This window comes from Lepisma saccharinum, chromosome 27, assembly GCF_977018435.1.
Source record: "Lepisma saccharinum chromosome 27, izLepSacc3.1, whole genome shotgun sequence".
NCBI lineage: Eukaryota > Metazoa > Arthropoda > Insecta > Zygentoma > Lepismatidae > Lepisma > Lepisma saccharinum.
This window is the reverse complement of record NC_139255.1, coordinates 37,517,060-37,538,815: the sequence shown is the minus strand read 5'-3', so window position 1 is coordinate 37,538,815 and position 21,756 is coordinate 37,517,060. Positions and strand designations below refer to the sequence as shown.

Sequence of the window (21,756 nt, the reverse complement as noted above, 5' to 3'; positions counted from 1 at the left end):
CTACACATCTAACTGTATTTGCATTTTTGTTATTTTACTTTGCTTTTCTGCCACTTTTGGCTAATTGTGATGGTGATGAGTGACGACCAGGTGAAATTAACAGGGACACTCACATATAACACCAAAGAGACAGATTATTACATAACTAAATATCACAGCTATGAAGAAAAATAGAATCCCAAAGTAAGATATAAATCAAATCATACAAACACATGCATATCTAAGGGAGATCATTCAAACAAATAATAGACATGTTGTAACAGTAAAAAATGATCACATGTTTTATACACCACTTTTCATACAAAAAATATACATCTACAGTCCATCTTGTAATGTACAAGACAAATATATTAACATGGAAACTGCTTTAAAATTACAAACGATGTAGTTCTATTTTACAAGCTTTGATCAATAAATATAAATACATGTATACACCTTTTATACAACAAGCTACATCCATTCAGTCAGTAACGTTTGCATGTAAGTCTTCCTTACACAAGAATAGATGATCTATGTACAGTTTTACAATAGATTCTGTCTTTATCACAAAATGTACATTATCTTTATTATGACAATCATTGTCTACCTGTCATCATGTCTTTTCACAATTTCACGTCTTTACATGATAGGATATTTCGTCTTTCACAATTTCAAATGCCATTACATTAACGATATTTCATTTTCACAAAGAAAAGTAGTGCATGCACTTATTCTTGTTGCTTATGCTTTATGATGTGTAAATACCAACTGCTACCAAATACGTACACAGACACAGAGAGGAGGGGGGGGGGGGGGTGAATACCTACTTGATGCTCTCTTTCAGCTTTGTCATCTCTTGCTTACGTATTATTATAATTATCTACAAGAACTTGAATTATTTTTTAAAAAAACATAAGAAATTGAATTAAAATTTTTAAAAAACCCATAAGAAATTGAATTAAAATTTAGTAAAAAAAATGACAATATTTTAGTAAATGACTGTTAACTGTGTGAATAAATCGAATTACTTCAACAACACTTACTTTAACTGTTAATTTCACTATTTAAAGCAAGTGGTGAAGAATTTTTATACTATCCACCCATGTAATGTCCCGACATCAACAGCTAAAAGGCTAATTTAGTTGTGAGTGAGTAGTTTAGTTCTAAATGCATGATTGTGCCACGTTACTGTATTAGTTAATCTGAAAAATATTCATCATAGAATTTAAATAATAAATATCATAAGACTTACTGATCAGAAGAAATATTTCTGGGCCAGAAATACCAATTAAATACAACACAATAAGTGAATCATGTTGAAAGAAGTTGTATGTCATATTTTAACTAAATTCATTCATTATTTCTGAGCAATTGGCTTCACAACAATTAATTTCTATGAAGACAGATACCCTGTTATGAACAGAGATCTTGAAATCTTATGCAGAAAGTCATCTAATGTAAATTTGGGATTTAATCTTAATATAAATTATTAGATTGTGCCACTACAAAAAAATAATCTTCGTACTATCGATGATTCCCTTATGATAAAAAAACTAATATCATTAGTTCTATTTTGTGGTTTCAAGTCCACAATGTGCTAAAATATTGAGAAAGTAACAAATGTTGATTTAAAAAATAATTTATTATGTGACGTGAAAAAACAAACACTCTTTTCACTACATCATGAATTTCTTTCCTCTCTCTCTGTTACTCCATTCTGTTCAGTATTACACAATAACTGGAAACAACGATATGCAATTCTTCTATCAGCTCACATAAGTGAATAAGCATGAAAGCACAGAATGCACGTGGAATCACAGAATCATGTTCCAATCACATTTAGATAAATGAGAGAAGTGTATTTTGGATGTCAAATATTTATTTTATTATTATACTTTTTGTTTTGTGACTATTTACTTTCCTGTAAATTGGAATATTTATCTATCTCTCTCTCTTTGTAAGATTATCATTTTTCTGTAATGTTATTTAAGTCTGTGCATACACAAACCAGTTGTTTTCTCATTACATTGGCAATCTTGGGGAGTCTTCACACCAAAGCAACATGTGACATGTGTCTCTTGAGGATTTCACCAATCAAACGCAAGCTTGTGGGGTCTGTCATGTCGCTATGGAAACTTTGCTGTTGATTGGCTCATTCCGAAGTGGCATGTGTCACCTGTCGCTTTGATCTGAAATCTCCCTTACATCATCCATTCGAGGATGAGAATTTCCCATTCCTGCGTGTATCCAAACCTTCAATTGTCATCATTATTATTTTGCATGAGGATACCAACCCCTGCAATAAGTATGCTGCTGTGTGAAAAATATTTCAATTTCCAAATATTTTCTAATTAGCATTATTACGATAGCTTCCCCTGCCTTTTATGAACCAGCATAGCACACTCGCACAGAACTTCATTTGTGACACAAGAAACAGCAGCACTCTGAGCTCAGTTATTCGGAGGGGAAACTTTTTTGTTTACTCTCGTCCTTTGGGGAGGGATAGGCTCCTTTTTGGTCCTCTTTGGATGCAAAATAAAGTTCAAATTGTATGCAGTGTTGACAGCATAGTAAACATTTGCATTTGGAGGCAGAACCATTTCTGAAAAGAAGGAATCCAATTGGGAATTAAACTTAGAAATGAAGACAGATCGAACAAAACGTTTTCAAGGTTCGAGGACATTGGCTGGGTAGGAACGTTCTTGGTGTCGAGGTTGCTGTGGAGAATGGGGTGAAAGGAATATGAGATGTGTTTGGGTGTCAGCTTACATATCTTCACCATGGTGGAGAGACAGCAAGCCCAGGTTGACGGCATTACTCTAAGGAGAAAAGGAGGGATGACCTTTTAGGCATAGTAAGGGTGGGAACTGTTGAAATAGATGTACAGAAGCTAAGTGAATACAGGTTTCAAACTTTTTCACAATAATGGTGATACCTGCATCTTAGACACTGCATAAATTGGAAAATAACGATTTTTCAATTTTAAGTAATATAAATATTATCCATATCAATATATTTAATTCTTTGTTTCAATTCAAATTTACCCCATTTACTTGAATCCAATGCAAACTTTCTTTGGCTAAATTTCATCTCCAAAATTAAGGCTTACGTTACAATTGATGGTGCAGATTTGAATACAGTAAATTTAATAACATTTTTTTATATATAAAATGAATACATAACATAAACCTGTTGTTGTATAAAATTAACTTTATTGAAAATTGGAGTATGCATTACATTCAAGTATGTACAGTAGATTTACATTAGCTATTTTTTACTTACCTGGAAGCCATTCTGAACCATAATTTATGTTCAATTTTATGAAACTTATCATTTCAGATGTCAACAGAAAAACAAAAGAAAAGAACAACAGAACAAATCTTATACAGTGAAACTCCGAGTTCACATTCTTGGATTATACACTCAACATTATAATTTTTTTCTGGAATTTACATTTCCTGTATTTTAAGCATTCTCCTATTGACCCCCTGAAAAAGGTAAAATTGAGATTCGACTTACCTTATCTATCATGAATTTTTTATGTATGTATACCACACATAAACTACTCCTATGGTTTAGCATTAGCATAATTACCTCATAATTATCAACAAAATGTATTCTTATAGTTGTAGCTAACCTACAGCATACACAAACTACATGGAGTGATAATTGCAAGGAAAATAAAATAGAAGCATTTTATCATTACGTATAATACTGAATGTCTAGTCTATCAGTTGCTGATACTGCAAATTGCTTATAAGTGCATACTTAAAAAATATCTGAAGAATGCATGAAAACTTGTCATTACCACTGAAAGAATACTGAACACATTTTTACTTACCCTTTTCAGGCAAAACTTGTGCTAATGTAAAATCATCCGGGTGACCCTCTATACAAAGCTTCATCATGGCGTTACGAATGACTTGTGGTGTTCTTTCATTGTTACTTAGCATAATGCTTTTGTAGAGAACTATACCTGTTGGAATATCAAAATAGGAAATACGTTACATGAAGAAGTCCAAGTGATATTTAAGTTCAAGACAAATGATACAAAGCGACTACTGCACTAGTTAATCAGATGATGCAAGTTCATAGAGATCTCAATATACAAGGGACATTCACATGAAAACCTCTGCTCTTTTTTTTATCTAGTTCATTTTTCCATGTAAAGTTGCACAAGTTTGCTGTATTATACAGGGTCTCCCATGAACGGCGCAACTGGGAATTAAGAGTGACGTTACTTTGTAACCGAAACCTGTACATACATAAGTCATACACCAAATGTTAGCCCTGTCCAAGTAGATATTTTTAAACATAGAAACAACAAACGGGGTGCAGTGTTGTTCATGCAGTGTTGCCAAATGTAAGTGAAAGTGTAAATTTATTTTTCCACAAAGCATGGAAAATTGCATGTCAAACATTCGTACGGAAATTTGGACGTCAATTTCCACCTTGGGTAGGTGGACTATTTCACCATCTATAGTTCAGAGAAGAAAACCGATCGTTTTCGCGTATAGCCAATCCTGAAATGCCTCGTAAAGGCGTACCGGTCCAAATGGGTGTTTTAAAAAAAATATGAGGTACAGTGGCAACACTGTTGATGTTTGAAGGCAACAAAAGGTGTGTTTAGTGATGGTCTATGACATGAAAAAAAGAAAATGAAAATTTTCCTTTTTTCCTGTTTCCAGTATTTCCATGTCATAGACCATCACTAAACACACCTTTTGTTGCCTTCAAACATCAACAGTGTTGCCACTGTACCTCATAATTTTTTTTAAAACACCCATTTGGACTGGTACGCCTTTACGAGGCATTTCAGGATTGGCTATACGCGAAAACGATCGGTTTTCTTCTCTGAACTATAGATGGCGAAATAGTCCACCTACCCAAGGTGGAAATTGACGTCCAAATTTCCGTACGAATGTTTGACATGCAATTTTCCATGCTTTGTGGAAAAAATAAATTTACACTTTCACTTACATTTGGCAACACTGCATGAACAACACTGCACCCCATTTGTTGTTTCTATGTTTAAAAATATCTACTTGGACAGGGCTAACATTTGGTGTATGACTTATGTATGTACAGGTTTCGGTTACAAAGTATGTCACTCTTAATTCCCAGTTGCGCCGTTCGTGGGACACCCTGTAGCATAGTCCCACTGCTGATCAACATATATTTTCAAGTTTGAGTTATTGCCTGTATACCTCAAGAAGAAGAATATTTGGAACCTTCGTGCAGTCACTTATCAGCCACTGCGAAGGTCTTTCCACCCATCTGCGTGCGCATTGAGGCCATTGTCAAACTTCCTCCTCTACTTGTAAACTTGCTGGCATGGTAAGCATGCATAGAGACATTGAATTTTTATTTGCCACAGAATGTCTGCAAGTTATAAGCTTCCAAAGGGCTTTTCGCTGGTGCATGTGTATGAAGTAGGCGCCACCATTAAAATGACAAAAATGGTGTTGTGAAGCTCACTTGATCAGTGTTGTAGCCTTGTATAACAGTCAATGCCTCATGTAAATTTGAGCTATTTATCGTCTGTCTTGTAATTTTTGTCGGACTTTTAAGGGGAAGAGGTACAGTTACGCATCAATTGTGCATTTATTTCAATATCGCCCAAATGGGCACTGCTACTAAAAAAAACAAAAAAACCTGGGTGTATCAAGAGTATGAATTTCTCTCCATGTTGCAAGTGAATTATGTTTATTATTAAGCTGGACACGATGTTTGAAAAATATGAAGAATAAGAATTTTCGGAATCCCATGTATTTCTTATCGGGAATCAACTTCAACATCAAGTTACGGCTAATCAAATGAGAGTTTCGACTTTTCTGCTGGACAATCACTTCTTCAAACAACCCTCTTCCCGTTGATATCATTTTCAATTCCATCGGAAGTTTGATATTCCCAAGATAACAAATAAAAAAAATACTCCCATATGCCCAATGCATTTATCCTTGCCTCCTGGCAGTGTTGCCAAACCTGGTGTGCATAAAAGAGCTAAATTTCACCTTGAATGGAGTAAAACTGACTTTCAAGGAGCTAGATTTACGAGGTGCTTCCTAGAGTAATGTTAGTTGTCAAAGGGGTGGGGCGCTGCTATTACCATTAACTCTAAATTGACGACAATTTATTCTTAGTTTTCACCATCTAGATCCGGCAGCATCACCCATCTCATGGTCGTATGAAATCAAAAATAAAGCATTCTCTGATAACAATATTATGCCAATTTCACGTCAACACGGCACTATAAAAAACAAGTAGCTGGGGATATAGTAAGAGGGGATGGGGCGATGCAGCCAATATAACAATATCACGTCCCGTGGAAAATGAATAATCATGGCAAAAGTTGGTCTATGTGTGCCGAAACCAGTGATGCTATCATAGTGAGGCTAGGCGGCAAGTACCCCAGTTCACAGCCAAACGAGTGCACGGAAGAGCCAGATCTGGCTACAAGAGAGCTAAGTTGGCAACACCAATTGAGGGGAAAGCCGGGCAAAGACTGTCCCGCATGCCCTTAACGTTTTCATTTGACTCTCCGTCGTATTTTGAAAATATTACATAATTCCTCAAATGGGCCACTAAGAAATTGACCAATACCAATGAAGTCCTGGTATAAAATTTACTGATGCCAATATCCAATATTCTTCCAATCCAATATAAAATTACAAATGTTCTCTTTCGGACCTGATTGGCCTATTGGCCCCCTTAATTAATGTAACGAGCCTAATTATAAATGTGTCATGCCTACTCCAAATTCAATCTTCCCTTATTGCTTTGCATATAATAAACAATTAACTTCAGTTCAATGCTGTGAACAATTTGTAAAACATGTGACCTGGCTAGTTTTTCACACACTGAAATCGAGAGTACTTTGAAACTGTGACTGAAGACATCTAGTCGGTGATCGTATTAGGCCGGTAATACCAGTAGTAAATTAAGATGCCGAAAAGCATATTGGCAGTATTTTTTTTTAAAATTGGCACTTATTTATCAGAGCTGATCATACAAGTACTTAAGCAATGGCCAACAATGTACTCGCTCATTTCTCTCCTTCCCTCTCTTAATCTCTCTCTCTTCCATGTGACCCTTGTCGATCATACTGTGTGACAAACTCAACAATAGCACCAAGAATGTGCTAAAAACTTCCAAATTGAACCAAATAGAGGAAAACCTTAACATACTCAATCAAAAATACATAGAATCAACCAGTAACGTGTTTAGAATTGTATATTATATTGGTAAGAAAGGACAGCCTTTTATAGATTTACATAAATAACTTGCAATAAAATTAAACAATGTATCAGTTGGCAGCAGAAATTACAGTGATCATGCATGTTAATTTTGTGGTCTTAGGAACTCCTGCAGTAGTGAGTGGTTTAATGTCTAATTCATTATTAGTTATTACAACTCATGTGTGGCACAAATAAAAAAAAGGAGCATAATTTGTGGTGATAAAGGAGAAAGAATTAGAATCCATGTATTATTTAAGAAATCACACAAACAAAAAAGATTGTATCAAAAGACAGGTCTGTGCATACTATAGGGTGTTCCGTATAGGATGCCGAACTAGAAAATAAAATAAAAATAGGGAAAATATCATGAAAATAGTTATATTTCACATATATGTAACCAGAAACAACTCCCATTTATGTATGAAAGACAATGTCAAGCATATGTCCACCCCTACTGAGTCTGCATGCATTTATACACTGCACAAAATTATTGATAACCCTCTCGTAGATGTCTGTCTCGATGCCTCCAATCATCCGTATGATTTCCGCCTTCAGTTCCAAAAGGGTTCGTGGTTTGTTGGCATACACCTGTGACTTCACAAAACCGCATAAGAAGAAATCACAGGGTGTAATGTCACACTCCACCTGCCAAAACCCACACCACACAGTCACTCTCAGCGGATGGATGGATTTCACGCTCCTGGATTATTCGAGGATTTTCAGAAGAAAAGCACAACAAACGAGTCAAAACAATTGAGGCTACATTAATCGGCATGACAACAGATGCCAACATTGGTAAGAACAGGTCTGCCAACCTCAAAACAAAAAAATAGCACTCAAATCAAATTCGGTATCCTATACGGCAGTAATTTATTTCCAATTCAGACAATGCATCTATGGACACATCATGGACACATGTGTAATCTGACTGGAATCTTCATTGTTTTCCCATGAGATCATATTGAAAGCAAAGATGTTTTTCATTGGGTGATGTATGAGGGATGATCGAAAAAAAAGGTTACAAAGCCTATTATGGTGTATGTGTTAGACATAGCTGGAAGATCAACACACCTGATGATGGAGGGCACTCAATACTAGTCCTCGATGTAATCACCTTTTTTGTTCAAGCACTTGTCACAACGGTAGATGAGGTTTTCCATACCGGTTGCACAGAAATCCGCGTCAAGTTCTCGTAGCCACTGTGAGGCAGCTCTTTTGACATCATCACATGTCAGATAATGGTGGCCAGCCAACCAAATGGTAGTCCCAGCTACATGTTGCCTTGAAATTGTCCCCTACCCATATACCTCCACTATCTGCCTATGAATGTCAGCAGGTGTAGTGTTTTTGGCCCACAGAACCGCACCACTGCTCTCACTTCTACTCTTGACCAATTTTCTAGACGAGTCACCATTTTAAATGTCCGCTTCTCGGGTATACATGGTCAGAATCCAAAGTCCTCAAACTCGCAACAAGACAAACATGTTATTAATTTACACATAAATTTTCGTTACGTTACAGTGAATAAAACAAAAGTTATATGCTTTGTAACCTTTTTTTCCGATCATCCCTCGTATATTCAGCACACAAACCTCACTGCTGTTGTTATCTGTATTATATATGAGCCTGCTACTTCTTTTTCAAGTACACTCCCTCTCATCGGGAATCTGTGGGCAAGGCCGGGCATAATGGTGGCGAAGGGGAGAAAGCAAGTGGGCAGAGTAAAATAGTGCATGCTGCTGCAAATGGCTGTTAGTTAGAGCCACATTTTCCCATCCAGATACTTACTTTCCCACTCACATATTCATATAATGGTCGAGCCCTATCAAGTCATTACTTGTGCAGAGACTTGTTTTTGTTCACTTGCTCTAGAGATTCACAAGACAGAGTGTAGGTTCCCAATGCCCTCATGACCCTGAGTCAAAACTGAGTTCTAGCTTTGGATATGTGAATGCCCATCTTGTACATTTAATGTGTGCTAAGTATCAACACTTTTTATTTATTATGATTATTATTATTAAAATGTTATTAGTAGGGTTAGGATTTTTATGACCTAAAAATCACCAAAATATGTAAAATAAAATCTCTTCTTAAGACTTAAAATTTTGCAAAATATGCACCATAATTTGAAATATATGCCCTTATAACTGAACTGTTTCAAACATCAATATCTGAATGCAAGATATTTTCACATTCGTACTATTTTTAGTTCACTTTATGGGCTCCGAGTTGCAGTGCACAATGAATACTTTCTCTAAATTTTCACATAAAAATGAAAAAGACTTTGCTACAGTCCAAAAAAAAAAAAACTCTCGAGTAAACATGGGAGTAAGAATGAATCCATTTCGAAAATGACTGTATATTTCTTGAAAATGCAAAACAAATATGCTGAATATGACCAAAAATATGCTATCATGCAAAAATGGCCAAATATGCCAAAATATACCCCTAAAAAGCAACTTAACTTAATTAGTTTCTTCATAATATGAATTTTTATATGTTTGGGGAACACATCGACCTTACCAAAAAAAAAATATGCTTAGTCATGAAAATCCTAACTCTAGTTATTATTAACTCTGTATAACTCTGTATACAACTGCTTCAGATACTCACCATCTGTTTCTGCAGAATCGGTTTCTAGGGTAACTCGGATGATGTAGAAATCAGGAGAGCGAAGAGGACTTGGACTGGAAGTCGAATTCTGTGGGACGATGCTAGAGTTCTTTCCTCCGTCAGGTGTTTTCGAGCTGCTTTGCGAAGGGTTTCCCGATGTGTTGGTATTTGTACTGCTTATAGACACGTCTAATGAAGGTAGAGAAGAGCTGCTTGATGATGATGATAACTGTGACGGCGACATCTGCAAAACGATAGAAAGTGAAATACTTTCTCATTCATTCATTTATTGAAAAAAAAAAAAGTGTTCTGTGATCAAGAAAAGGGAAATAAATTGGTTGGGACTCTGCCTACGAAGGAAATGCCTGCTAGAAGATGCACAGGAAGAAATGGTTAATGGGAAAAGGATCCAGGGGAAGAACAGATGTGAAGTGTGAAAATGTGCTGATATGAAGTGTAAAATGCATGATGAGAATGCCTAAAGGTTGTAGTGAAAAACCTGCCTATCATTGAAGAACGATGAATACAGTGCTCAAAAAAAGTTTTGCATATTGAGGGTTTGTGATCATTTTATTGTACTAGATTCATGGAATCATATTTAAGAGTACAGGGGAGGCATACAAACAGAAAGAAAACAGTGCAGCCATGCAGTTGAAACAAAATCATACCAAAATCACACCACAAGAACAAGATTAAAAATCTGGGATGCGAAACACAAAAGAAGGCAGTGCAATGCCGTGTACCTACGGCTCGCAGGCATGCTTGGGACCAACAGATGGGAGTTCAGTACCATGTTTAGCCACCTCGAGCCCGAAGGCATGCTTGAACACTACGGGACATGCTAAGGATAAGATCATTCAACTTCTCCTGAGGAAGACTATCCCACTCTTGAATGGCAGCCTCCCGCAATTGCACCTTGTTCACAGGAGGATTTTCGCGGCTGACAATTGCTGGCTTCAGGTGTCCCCATGCATGTTCCACACAGTTCATGTCTGGTGAATACGCCGGCCACACCATGCATCGAATGCCATGCACATCAAGGAACTCTTGAACCACTCTGGCTCGATGTGGTCGAGTGTTATCATCCACCAGCGTGAAGCCATCCCCCACAGTTGTTGAGAAATCTGCTACCACGGGTTCGAGAATAGCGTTTCTGTACATCAGACCGGTCAGGTGACCCTGGAGAGGAATTTGGGGCGTACGTTGACAAAACATGATTCCACCCCCAAAACATGATGGACCCCCCCTGCTGTTAGTGACGTTGCTGGATGAAGGGCTCGTTCAATCTCTCATCTGATCGTCTCCAAACCCTTATGCTTTTGCTTAACGGGTGCAAACTGATGGTGACCTCGTCTGTAAAGAGCGTGTGCTCCCACTGTTCCTGACTCCATTCACTGTGCATTGTTGCCCACCTTACACGGTCTCTCTTATGGTGTGGATTAAGAGGAAACTTGGGTATGAGTCTTCTTGACGTCAATCCTTCCTCATGAAGTCGATTCCGCACTGTCTGATTGGAAACATTCGCTCCTGAGGCTATCCACAGATCTTAGCACAAACTGGTAGCAGTTGCAATGGGTCTACGACGTGCCGAAATCACCACGTACCGATCTTCCCTACGTGTTGTTTTGCGTGGCCACCCTGTCCTTGGTCGATTAGCAACTGATTGTGTCTCCCTGAACTTCTTCCACACTCGAGAGACATCACCTTGGCTCACTCCAACACGGGCATCGACGTCTACTTGGCCATATCTCTCTTGCAGAACCGTTACAATTCGAATCCGGTCCGTAGCAGAAACGGTTGCTCGAGGCATGTTGCCCTTCGTTTTCCACCCGCTCTCTGTGCAGTTTCCCACTCACAAGTGTGGATAAGACACGGACAATGCCTCCCATCGGGCTGCTTTCAAATCTGCTCAGGGATCATGTGGCAAATACTGCCCTCTATCTGCTGAATATCGAACTCACTTGGGGCATTATGTCGGTTTCTGTCTCGGGCATTGCTCACATAATGAACATTGTATACCTTTTGGGAATATCGCGACTCAAACCGCATGCAATCATAATATGCAAAACTTTTTTTGAGCACTGTAGTATACAATCAACATTTCAACTCATACACTGGTCTCTTATTCAGCATAACACTTAAAGATGCAGTAGACACTGGTGTACAGTACAGCTATTGAAGACACAATAGTATCACACAGGCAAATGTCAGATTACAGCAATCTGTACAGTGGTTTAGTCATCCTTGTAATGTTATTTTAAGTATTGACTTTGCTTTCCTCAGACAGACTATTAATCTTCCGAGTTGTTTGTCATCCCTGCTGGGCAATGATAGTGTTTTATCAAATGTTTTTAGATTTTTGTGAAGGGCTGGTTTCTTCCGTCTGCGAGGAAGCTTTTAGTACATTCTGACTTTTTAATGTATTGTGTTGGTTTTGTGCAGGTCTTGTTACAACCTTGTACTTTAAATTTTTCCCAAGGGGCTTTTTTACACCCCTTGTTTTAACTTTTTTAGTCAGAATTTTTGATAAGGGGACATTTCCCCTTATACGAAGAAGGGTGCAAAATGGCATTAAGTACCGACGCACCCAAAACCTTTAATTCAATCAATCAATCAATCTTCCTTGAGTTTCATCCCCCAAAAGACTTTGTTTATAACCCAAAACATCGTACCTATCATAACAGAAATATGTTTTTATCTTTTCTTTTATTATAAAGAATGTGGAACATAAAAAGGTGGAAGAATTTTATGACTTGAAGAACTCAATACTGTCATAATTATATTTCAGGATGCAGTTGTCTTAATAAACAAAGACTCCACATATTCTTGATATCAGCACAAAGGTTAAGAGTATAATCAGTATAATTGCAATCTATATTAATTGAACTCATGGATTTTTTGGACTAGAATAACACTTCTCTGAAAAAAAATTCTTATTCAAATACAAGACAGCAAATCTTAATTATTGTGTGGTGCAGTAAATGTCATGCAAAATATTGTGTGGAAATTGTTTTGTTTCAACATTGCTCTTCTTATTGTTGAAAACAATTTACTTTGAAGGTCCATATATTTCAATATTGTACGTTATTGCATCTGGACCTTTAAATTAAAAAACACAGGACAACATGAAACATTTTTTTCCATACTAAATATTAATTAGTCACTTAATGCTATGTGAAGACATGTAAAATCATGATCTAAGCATGTGCAATGTATTTGTTCCATATAATTTGTAAATATAACAAGAACATTGTTCACCAAATCATTAATAGCATTTCACGAACTTCTTGTTCACATCCTCAGGCCCAATGGAATTATAAAAAGTGACTGACAAGTCACTACATCTTGTACTTGTGTTTGTATTTTTTTAATTAACATAACTTTTCTGCTACTTTATGATCTGTCATAATAATGAAGATGAGTGATTAACATGAAATGGATGAAGGAAAACTCACAAAGAACATCCATGTCCAGGCAGGGACTCGAGCCTGGGAACTTCAATGGCAAGATTGAAATTCGATCACATGTTTGGCCACAGAGCCAGGTCCAACTACATCTTACAATAGGTCACAAATAGTCAGAAATTCATTGAAAGGGTTACCTTCATGGCACAGTGTTAATGTGATCGCCTTATCGCCTTGTGTCACAAGCCAGAATAAAATGCTGTATAATCAAAAATGCCAGCAGTCCATGAGTGATGAGAGGTCGCCGGGGGAGTCTTGATCGAGAGGGCGAAGCACGAAGTTGTTACGAGTGATAGTGTTAAGTCGATCCACCTAAGAGGTTTGGGTAAACCCACTGAGGATACCTTTGATGAACCGACACAGCACCGCATCGTGACTCAGCCAAGGAACCACGAAGAAACCAGGTACAGTGGTGGCACTTTGGGTTTATCAGTGTTTAGTTATCTTACTGGCTTGTACATGGTCATCTCCCCACTCGCTTGTATTGTCTCCATTAAATATTGGTAAAGGTTCATAAACGTACATTATTCTGTTTCTCATATACATATCCTGTCGCAGCCAAGCAGTTTACGCCAGCGAACAGCCTAAACGTAACACTTGTAATCAAGGGATCCCGGGTTTGATACCTGATGGAGGCATATAGTGGTTTAGATTCCACTTTAAACTGTAGGTACAGTCCTGATTAGCCTATCTAAAAGTGGTCTTAAAACAAAAACAAAAAAACTAAAACAATATTCATTCCAAGACAAAGATGCACTTACATAAACACAAAGTTCGTGAAATATCACTTTTTGTGATTTATTTCAGAATGTGCCAGGGATCCTGGATTCAAATCCCCACCTGGGCATGGGGTGTTATTTATGTATCCCTTCATCAATTTCATAATATCATCACTAGAGCCCGGAAGTTTGGCAAAATGCCTCTTTTTATCTACTGCATATATTTATAAAAATTTTCCGGATATACGTTTTTTATGTTGTTTCGAATGTTTTAGAAGCCTTTTCATTTTGCCTATGTTGCCTATTTGGGACCCCACTGCCTATTTTTAATTATAATGCCTTTTTTTTGCCTTTTTCAATGAAATTTGACCATTTTTTAAAAAAAATGTTGGCATTTATTTTTCTTCCGTTTATTATGTGAATAATTTTCGCCTTATTTAAGTAATATTGAACTCACTCATGTTTAAACATTGCTGAGGGAGAAAAGTGTGAGAAAAAAGTATTTCATGCTGAGTTAGGATATTGGCTTTCGGTTTACATTTCCTTGTGCATGATTGACTGCTGAAGTGGAGAGGTTGATTTCGAACATAAGAAAATATTTCTGAAATCTCCCTCTCGAACACGAAAATTTCAGGAAGTTGCGCCTGAGCTTAGTTTACCTCCGCAACCAGTCTTGACGAGATGGGGAACATGGATATCAGGAGCTAAATATTATGCTAACAACCTTGAAAAAATCAGTGAGGTGCTCGATGCTCTTATAGAAAATGAAGCGGCTTCAATTCGTGAAGTGAAAAACTCATGTGCTATTCAGAACTGAAGAATGAACTGTCGTTTATTTTTGCACATTATGGTGCATTGCCAGAGACAATTACAAAGGTTAGAAAAATGAGGTGAGACTCTTGTAGCATCCACGAAAATCTTCGAGGAATCTATGCAGCAGATGATGGAAGTGCCAGGAGAAAAGGGGCCAGCTGTTGCGGAAAAGTGCAAATGGGTAGCTAGTGTAAATAAGGACTTGAAACAATTAAAAACAATTTGTGATAATCTAAAAGGTGAAAATGCTGTTACCAAAATGAGTCCAGCTACATTAGCTTGTTTTATGTATATGCTCCAATAACTTCTGTCGAAGTAGAAAGATCATTTTCTATTATGAAAAACATTCTCTCTGACAGACGACTATCAATGAATGTTGAGAACTTAAAAAAAACACCTTGTAGTTATGTGCAATCAAGACGGAGAAAATTGAAATGCTCTTCCCAATGTAGACTTTAACATGTTGCCAGAAATTATATATAAAAGTAAGCGACTTCCAAATGTGGCTTTTTTCGGCTTATTTTGCTTTTTTTTTTATTATTAGTGCCTATTTTCAACATTATAAATGCCTTTTTGCCTGCCTATTTTAACGAAAATAAATGCCTGAACTTCCGGGCTCTAATCATCACTCATCCTCATCTTCACAATTAGCCAAATGTGGCAGAAATGCGAAGCCAACTAAACCAAATCAATATATCAAAATCAATGTATGTTCCAGAATGTGATGTTTGTACTAATCGATAATAAACAAAATAAGTTTTCCAGAGCCAAGTACAGTGTGTCCATACCCACATTACAGGGTTGCAAGGTGTATGTAATTTTATGCATATGTTCGAGAATAACCAACTTTCTCCTTTGTCGCTAAAAGTGCCTTAATGTGATAGCCTGAGGTGAAACACGTCTGTTTAGTGACATGTGACAGCAACAGTGTTGCCAATGTCCCTCGTAATATTGTGAAAACATCGATTTTTTGAACAGCCCATTTATTTCCTTGTGCAATGTTTTTGAAACTTTGTCAAAGTTCTTTTTCTGTCAAATTCAATAGATGGCCATCCAAATTGTTCGTTGGTATTGTGAAATGTTGCAATACTTTACCTCAGTGAGTTCTGTGCATCAATACACACGATTTGCAAAACAAAAATGTTTCCGCCTTTGGCAACACTTTGCTTATTTGTTATTAAAACATGCATGTTCTTACATATGTTTGTCTCTCTAAATTTTCCCAATATACAGGGCATTCTCTTGGCAGAAAGTGTTTCTTCTCATTCCGTTTCGCTATTCCGTTATACGGTCGTAAACACCAGGTTGCAAGACTTTTTGGACACTCTGTATAAGACATGTCAAATATATAATGTTGTCAAACTTTGTGCTAAGAGAATAATAGTAAAAAAAAGTATTTATTTGTGCATATGAATTATGCATAGAGTGCTTGAAATCACTGTCACTGCCATTTACATTTTCCAGTGGGAAAAATATTGCTAGTATAGTCTAGTACGTTACATCTGGAATAACATAAAAAAGAAAATTACAATTGATTTGGAAGTGAATTCAAGTGTAATTCATATGGAAAAAATATAATCCTCTTCTATACATGTGACATCTACCTAACTGTGTCAAAGAATATGCATACCGTCAGTCACATATGTTACTAAAAGCTATATTAAACTGCATTCACAAACTTCATATCTTGATAATACTGAAACAAACAGTGACCTTCACAACTTGGAAACAACATGTTAAGCAGGCTTAAAACTTGAGAAATATTAAATGTACTTGTGTCATTGCAATTGGCAATGATTGCAAGATTAAGAAATTAACTGCGAATAAGCAACGCTTTTCTACATCTAGTTTCATGCAAAAAGCTTTCTTATGAACAAGATTAGCTACACACAAACAACTTACTTTTCTATCTAAGGAATTGTGTGGTGAAGAAGGAAGGCTATCCAAGTCACAGTAGAACTGACTACTTGAGCTGCTCGATGTGCTGGCAATGGAGTCATTCTTCCGGTGACCCAACCTACAAATATATAAAAAATAAAAGTGATCTATCAAAATTCCATCAACAATACGACAAAAGTATGAAGGAATTGAAAGGGTTTGAATGTTTTTTCACCACGTATATGCAAAATATAAATAATGAGTAGTGCAGCTAACCATTCAATTTTACAATTTTTAAACCAGGTCATCCTCCCTATGTTTCCTTTCAATCATTGCAGAAGACTCAAGAATATGAGCTAAGCTACATGATACTTTTGCAGAGTCTAAATATTCTGGAAATTATGTAACATGCATAACACCAACATTTTGTGAAAAGGTGGAGTTCATAATTACTAGAGCTCGGAAGTTGAGGAAAAATCCTTTTTTCTTTTTCCAGTGTCCGAAGACGAGGCCCAACATAATATATGTTCATTTTGGGTCATTGTAGGCCAGAAAAAGGTAGATTTTATTTGTCCTTTTTTGCCTTTTTCAGTGATTTTTGGCTTATTGGTCTTTTGTAGCCTTTTTTTTAGGTCTTAACGGCTTTTATTTGGCAAATTCATCTTCTTTTGACTACGTTTTTACTCCCTATTCTCAATTCAAATCATCATCAGTTCATCAAATCTTAAATATCCTTTCTGTAGTAAAGAAATAAAAAAAAGACAGAAAGAAATATATTTGAACCACCCAGAAACGAGAGAAAAACATTTTTGGATGACTGAAGCAGGTAAGGTACAAGGTCCTTTAATCGTAACTGAAGGTCGCGCTGTAAGTGGCAACTTTCTCTTGTTTTGAAGCTTTCAGCATGGTGTATACGACCAGACAGCACACGCCTGCAAAGATCTCAAGTCAGATAAGGATAACTGAAGTTATTAATTAATTTGGATCACATTTATAAGCCCTTTTTTCAGTTTTTAGGTCCTTTTTTTATATTTTTAGGTCTTTTTATAGGTATTTTTTTTGGCAATTTATAGGTCTTCAACTTCCGAGTTCTAATAATTACATAACAAATATTTAATATTTTCAAGAATGCAATGGAATATTTAGTGGAACTCTGATTTTACGTTTACAAATTATACATTCAATCTTGATGGACCCAACATAGCAAAATGTTACAAAATTTTCCTCCTTCTTTCTAAGTTTTTCAGCTAGGTCCCCTGAAAAACATGAAAGAGGTTTCACTGTATACATCAATATTCTGAACAGCCTTAGATTGTTACAATGTTCAAATATCAGTATAAATGGGGGTATTGACATTGGTATTGGTAGGAACAGTAATGAAAGTAGGTAGAATACAGGAAATATTATCCCCTGTTGAGAACATTTCCATAAAGCATCTCCCTAGCATTTGTATAGACATTCCCAACCTAATGCAGTGTCTCCATGTTGATCCATTCAAGCACATTTCCACTTTCGACCAAGCCTCCCCAGTTCAAAATTACCACTTTGAGTAATGGGTACCAAGTGATATCGGCAAAGCCAACACAGGCAAATAAAAGTATTATTGACTGTTGTCTGTTTTTATTACGTGAATACAACAAACAACAAGGTGCGAAATGCTTTTTTTTCACCAAGAAAATGAGGTTCACCTGATGGGTATCATGGGAAAATTTTCACAAACACAAATAAACACAAAACTGGCAGTAAATGTGTTCAACTAAGGAATGAAACAGAAACGAAACAACTGGTTTCATACCATTTCATGCGATAAATTGAGGACTAAAAGTGGTAAACATTGTAAGTGCTAAAAGCGAAAATGTTGGGAAATCGCATCGTTCTGCACATCAGCCCGTAAGAACGTTCACACTAGTGACCTTTTTACATGCCCTTTGAATTACTTAGAGGGATACCAGCCACTTTTCACGTTTACCACATTATCAAGTATGGTACATTGCACAGTTTAACGTGGAAAACGGTGTTTGAATTATTTTGGCACTTACAGCGTTTACCAATTTTAGTCTTGAATTCCCTAAAAGTAAGTGTATTTTGATAGCAGATTTACAACATATTTAATATTATGAATGTATACAGGGGGTATGAAGGTAGCAATTGATTTTTTGTATTTAAAATACACTACAGTCCCGTTTAACCGGATCCAGATTAACCGAATTTCCGGGTTAACTGAATCGCTAAAAAAAGCTGTTACTTGTGCGCGACCATGTTTCATGTTCTTGAGTTAAAGGACTACATATTATTGTAAGCTTGTTGTTTATGCCTACACACTGAGATATATATGTACTGTATATCAAAATACTGTACGTAATAAAATGTACATACTGTATATCAAAAAACCTTTATTCCGGTTTAACCGAATTTTTGTTGAACCAAAGCACCATCGGTCCCATCAATTTCGGTTAAACAGGACTGTAGTGTAGATGGAATAACTTCTCACAGAGTTTTCTCCTTCTACAGAAACACTGTGGAGAACTCTACCACATTATGGGTATCTATAAGAATCATGGCCTTTATTAAGTTTCACTAAAATGTTACACATTTAGCTATTTGAAAAACAGAGCACACCCTTATAAACAAAGCAAAGGCATATTTGCATACTTTTTTAGGGGTTTTAAAGTTAGCCTCACAGATATTAGAAGTAATTATGTCTTTACCTTACGAGCATGAAGGACAGTTTCCACATCCAGTCAGTCACAAGGACTTGAAACTGCTCCAGTTCCACCAACCTTCCCCCGTGGCAAGCTGGGGGAAAGGGAGGTCTGTGCTGGATGGTCGTAGGAGGGGAAGAAAACTTAGCATTATGCTTATGGGAGTATTGTTTTACTTGTTCTCTTTGGAATGTCAAACTTCCAATAATGCAGAAAAATACATCAGCAGGAACTGGACAGGTTGAAGATGCTTTTGTTAGGAAAAGTCGAAACTTCCATTTGATTAGCCGTAACTTGAAGTTGTTTGTCCTTAAGGAATGCACGGGAGTCTATAAATAATTATTCATCATAATTTTTACAGATAATATCTAGCTCAATAATCACCTTCAAAAACCATTTCCACCTGCAACATGGAGAGAAATTCATACTCTCTCGTTCTATGTTGTGTTTTTTAGTAGCAGTGCCCATTTCGATGATATTGAAATAAATCCATACCTCATGTGAAACTGTCACTCTTTGCCTTAAGAATCAAATTACTTCTTCATAGGATAGTGCCATCCAAGCAAACCCTATCAGGTTATTCTTTTCATCCCAATGCATAGCCTCCGTCCGTCCACCCACCCTGCCTAAAATTTTATTTCAGTCTGATTCAAGTACTGGATTGGGCTACAGTCCAAGTGGAACATCAACATAAGAAATAAAATAATGAATTATATGCAAAAACATGGGAGTCCTACCCTGCTCTCTTTTTGTACTTGTGCTCTTTGGCTGTTCCCCCTGCAGAAGGACCTGGTGGCTCTATCTGGCACGACAGTTCGTATGCCTCTCGGTCATCCAACACCAGGATTGATTCAAACCATCGGTCAAAGGCTGGGTCCGATGGAATGTTGTAAGCATTGGCTGCACCTTGGAGTAATTTAATCTGAAAGTAACAAGAACAGTAGTAGTATAGTTTATGCTACGGACAGCACCACTTACAAGTGTAGAAAAGGCGAGGCTATTTGATTGTTCAATCAGATTTGCTTACACTTAAAACAATGCCAAGAGGGGCCTATACCCCAATTCTTCCAGTGTGATATGCTCTGATTTTTAAGAAATTCTGAATTTCTAGTGTAGAAAAGGCGAGGGCTCAACAGATAGATTTGCTTACACTTAAAACAATGCCAAGAGGGGCCTATACCCCAATTCTTCCAGTGTGATATGCTCTGATTTTTAAGAAATTCTGAATTTCTAGTGTAGAAAAGGCGAGGGCTCAACAGATAGATTTGCTTACACTTAAAACAATGCCAAGAGGGGCCTATACCCCAATTCTTCCAGTGTGATATGCTCTGATTTTTAAGAAATTCTGAATTTCTAGTGTAGAAAAGGCGAGGGCTCAACAGATAGATTTGCTTACACTTAAAACAATGCCAAGAGGGGCCTATACCCCAATTCTTCCAGTGTGATATGCTCTTAATTTTAAGAATTTTGAATTCTAGTGTAGAAAGGGGCGAAAGCCTCTCAGACAGATTTGCTTATATTTAAAATTATGCCAAGTTCCCATATGATCTTATTGCTTATAGTGTGTCAAAATCCCAGGAATTGAATTTTAGTGTTTCAGATTGATTCTGCCATGTATATTAATATAAAGCTTATAGTTACTGGGTTCTGAGGCCCAGTGGAGTGTGGTGCATGGTTTTTATTGCCTTGCAATCAGGAGGCCTCTGGGTTTGAATTCTGATAAAATGTGAAGCCTCTCCTGATGGCAAAATGTTAATATTGTTGCTTTGTAAGCAAAAGGCTCGGGTTTGAGTCCTGATAAAATGTAAAGCCTCTCCTGATGGCAAAATGTTAATATTGTTTGTCTTGTAAACAAGGGGCTCCGGGTTCGAGTCCTCATATAAGATTGAAATATATACAACTGCCCACACATAAGATATTCACTGCTAGCTGATAATACAGTTGAGGTTTGTGTGTTGTACAACAGGATAATAGAACAAATATCTTCTAGAACTGCTCCGTGACTCTCTCATTTCTTACATCATAAACATATGATTTTTCACCTATGAGAATGACACTACAAATGGTGTCTTCAGGTAAAGCCTCATGGAATTCACAGATAATTTTAATGTTTGTTCTGTCATTCACCACAACTTGTTTTCTTTTTGAAGTGTTGATTACAAACATGGGTCTCCGTGTTTTGAATTCATCTGGAGTGTAGTACATATCAGTACTGCCAGTAGTGACTCTTTTGAAAGCCGAAAATGCCTCATATAATTTGAGAAAATCATCCTTGGACATGTCTAAATTGTAATTTTCTCTGGGGAATACCTCATTTCTGCCATTTTTAAGATATATGTTCTTGATGTTG

General features: G+C 36.7%; 1 protein-coding gene across 2 annotated transcripts in view; it reads right to left on the bottom strand.

Moving 5' to 3' along the window:
* Positions 1 to 254: 254 nt before the first annotated feature.
* Positions 255 to 21,756, bottom strand: part of Rgl (Ral guanine nucleotide dissociation stimulator-like) — a 262,557-nt gene continuing 241,055 nt past the window's right edge. For both annotated transcript variants that reach the window (XM_083113546.1, XM_083113547.1), the window contains 5 exons: positions 20,144 to 20,328; positions 16,729 to 16,843; positions 9,831 to 10,074; positions 3,821 to 3,955; positions 255 to 2,581 (listed from right to left, as the gene is read on the bottom strand). In XM_083113546.1, the coding sequence (XP_082969672.1) occupies positions 2,430 to 2,581; positions 3,821 to 3,955; positions 9,831 to 10,074; positions 16,729 to 16,843; positions 20,144 to 20,328 (831 nt within the window). In that variant the 3' untranslated portion in view covers positions 255 to 2,429. The remainder of the gene's footprint in view (positions 2,582 to 3,820; positions 3,956 to 9,830; positions 10,075 to 16,728; positions 16,844 to 20,143; positions 20,329 to 21,756) is intronic.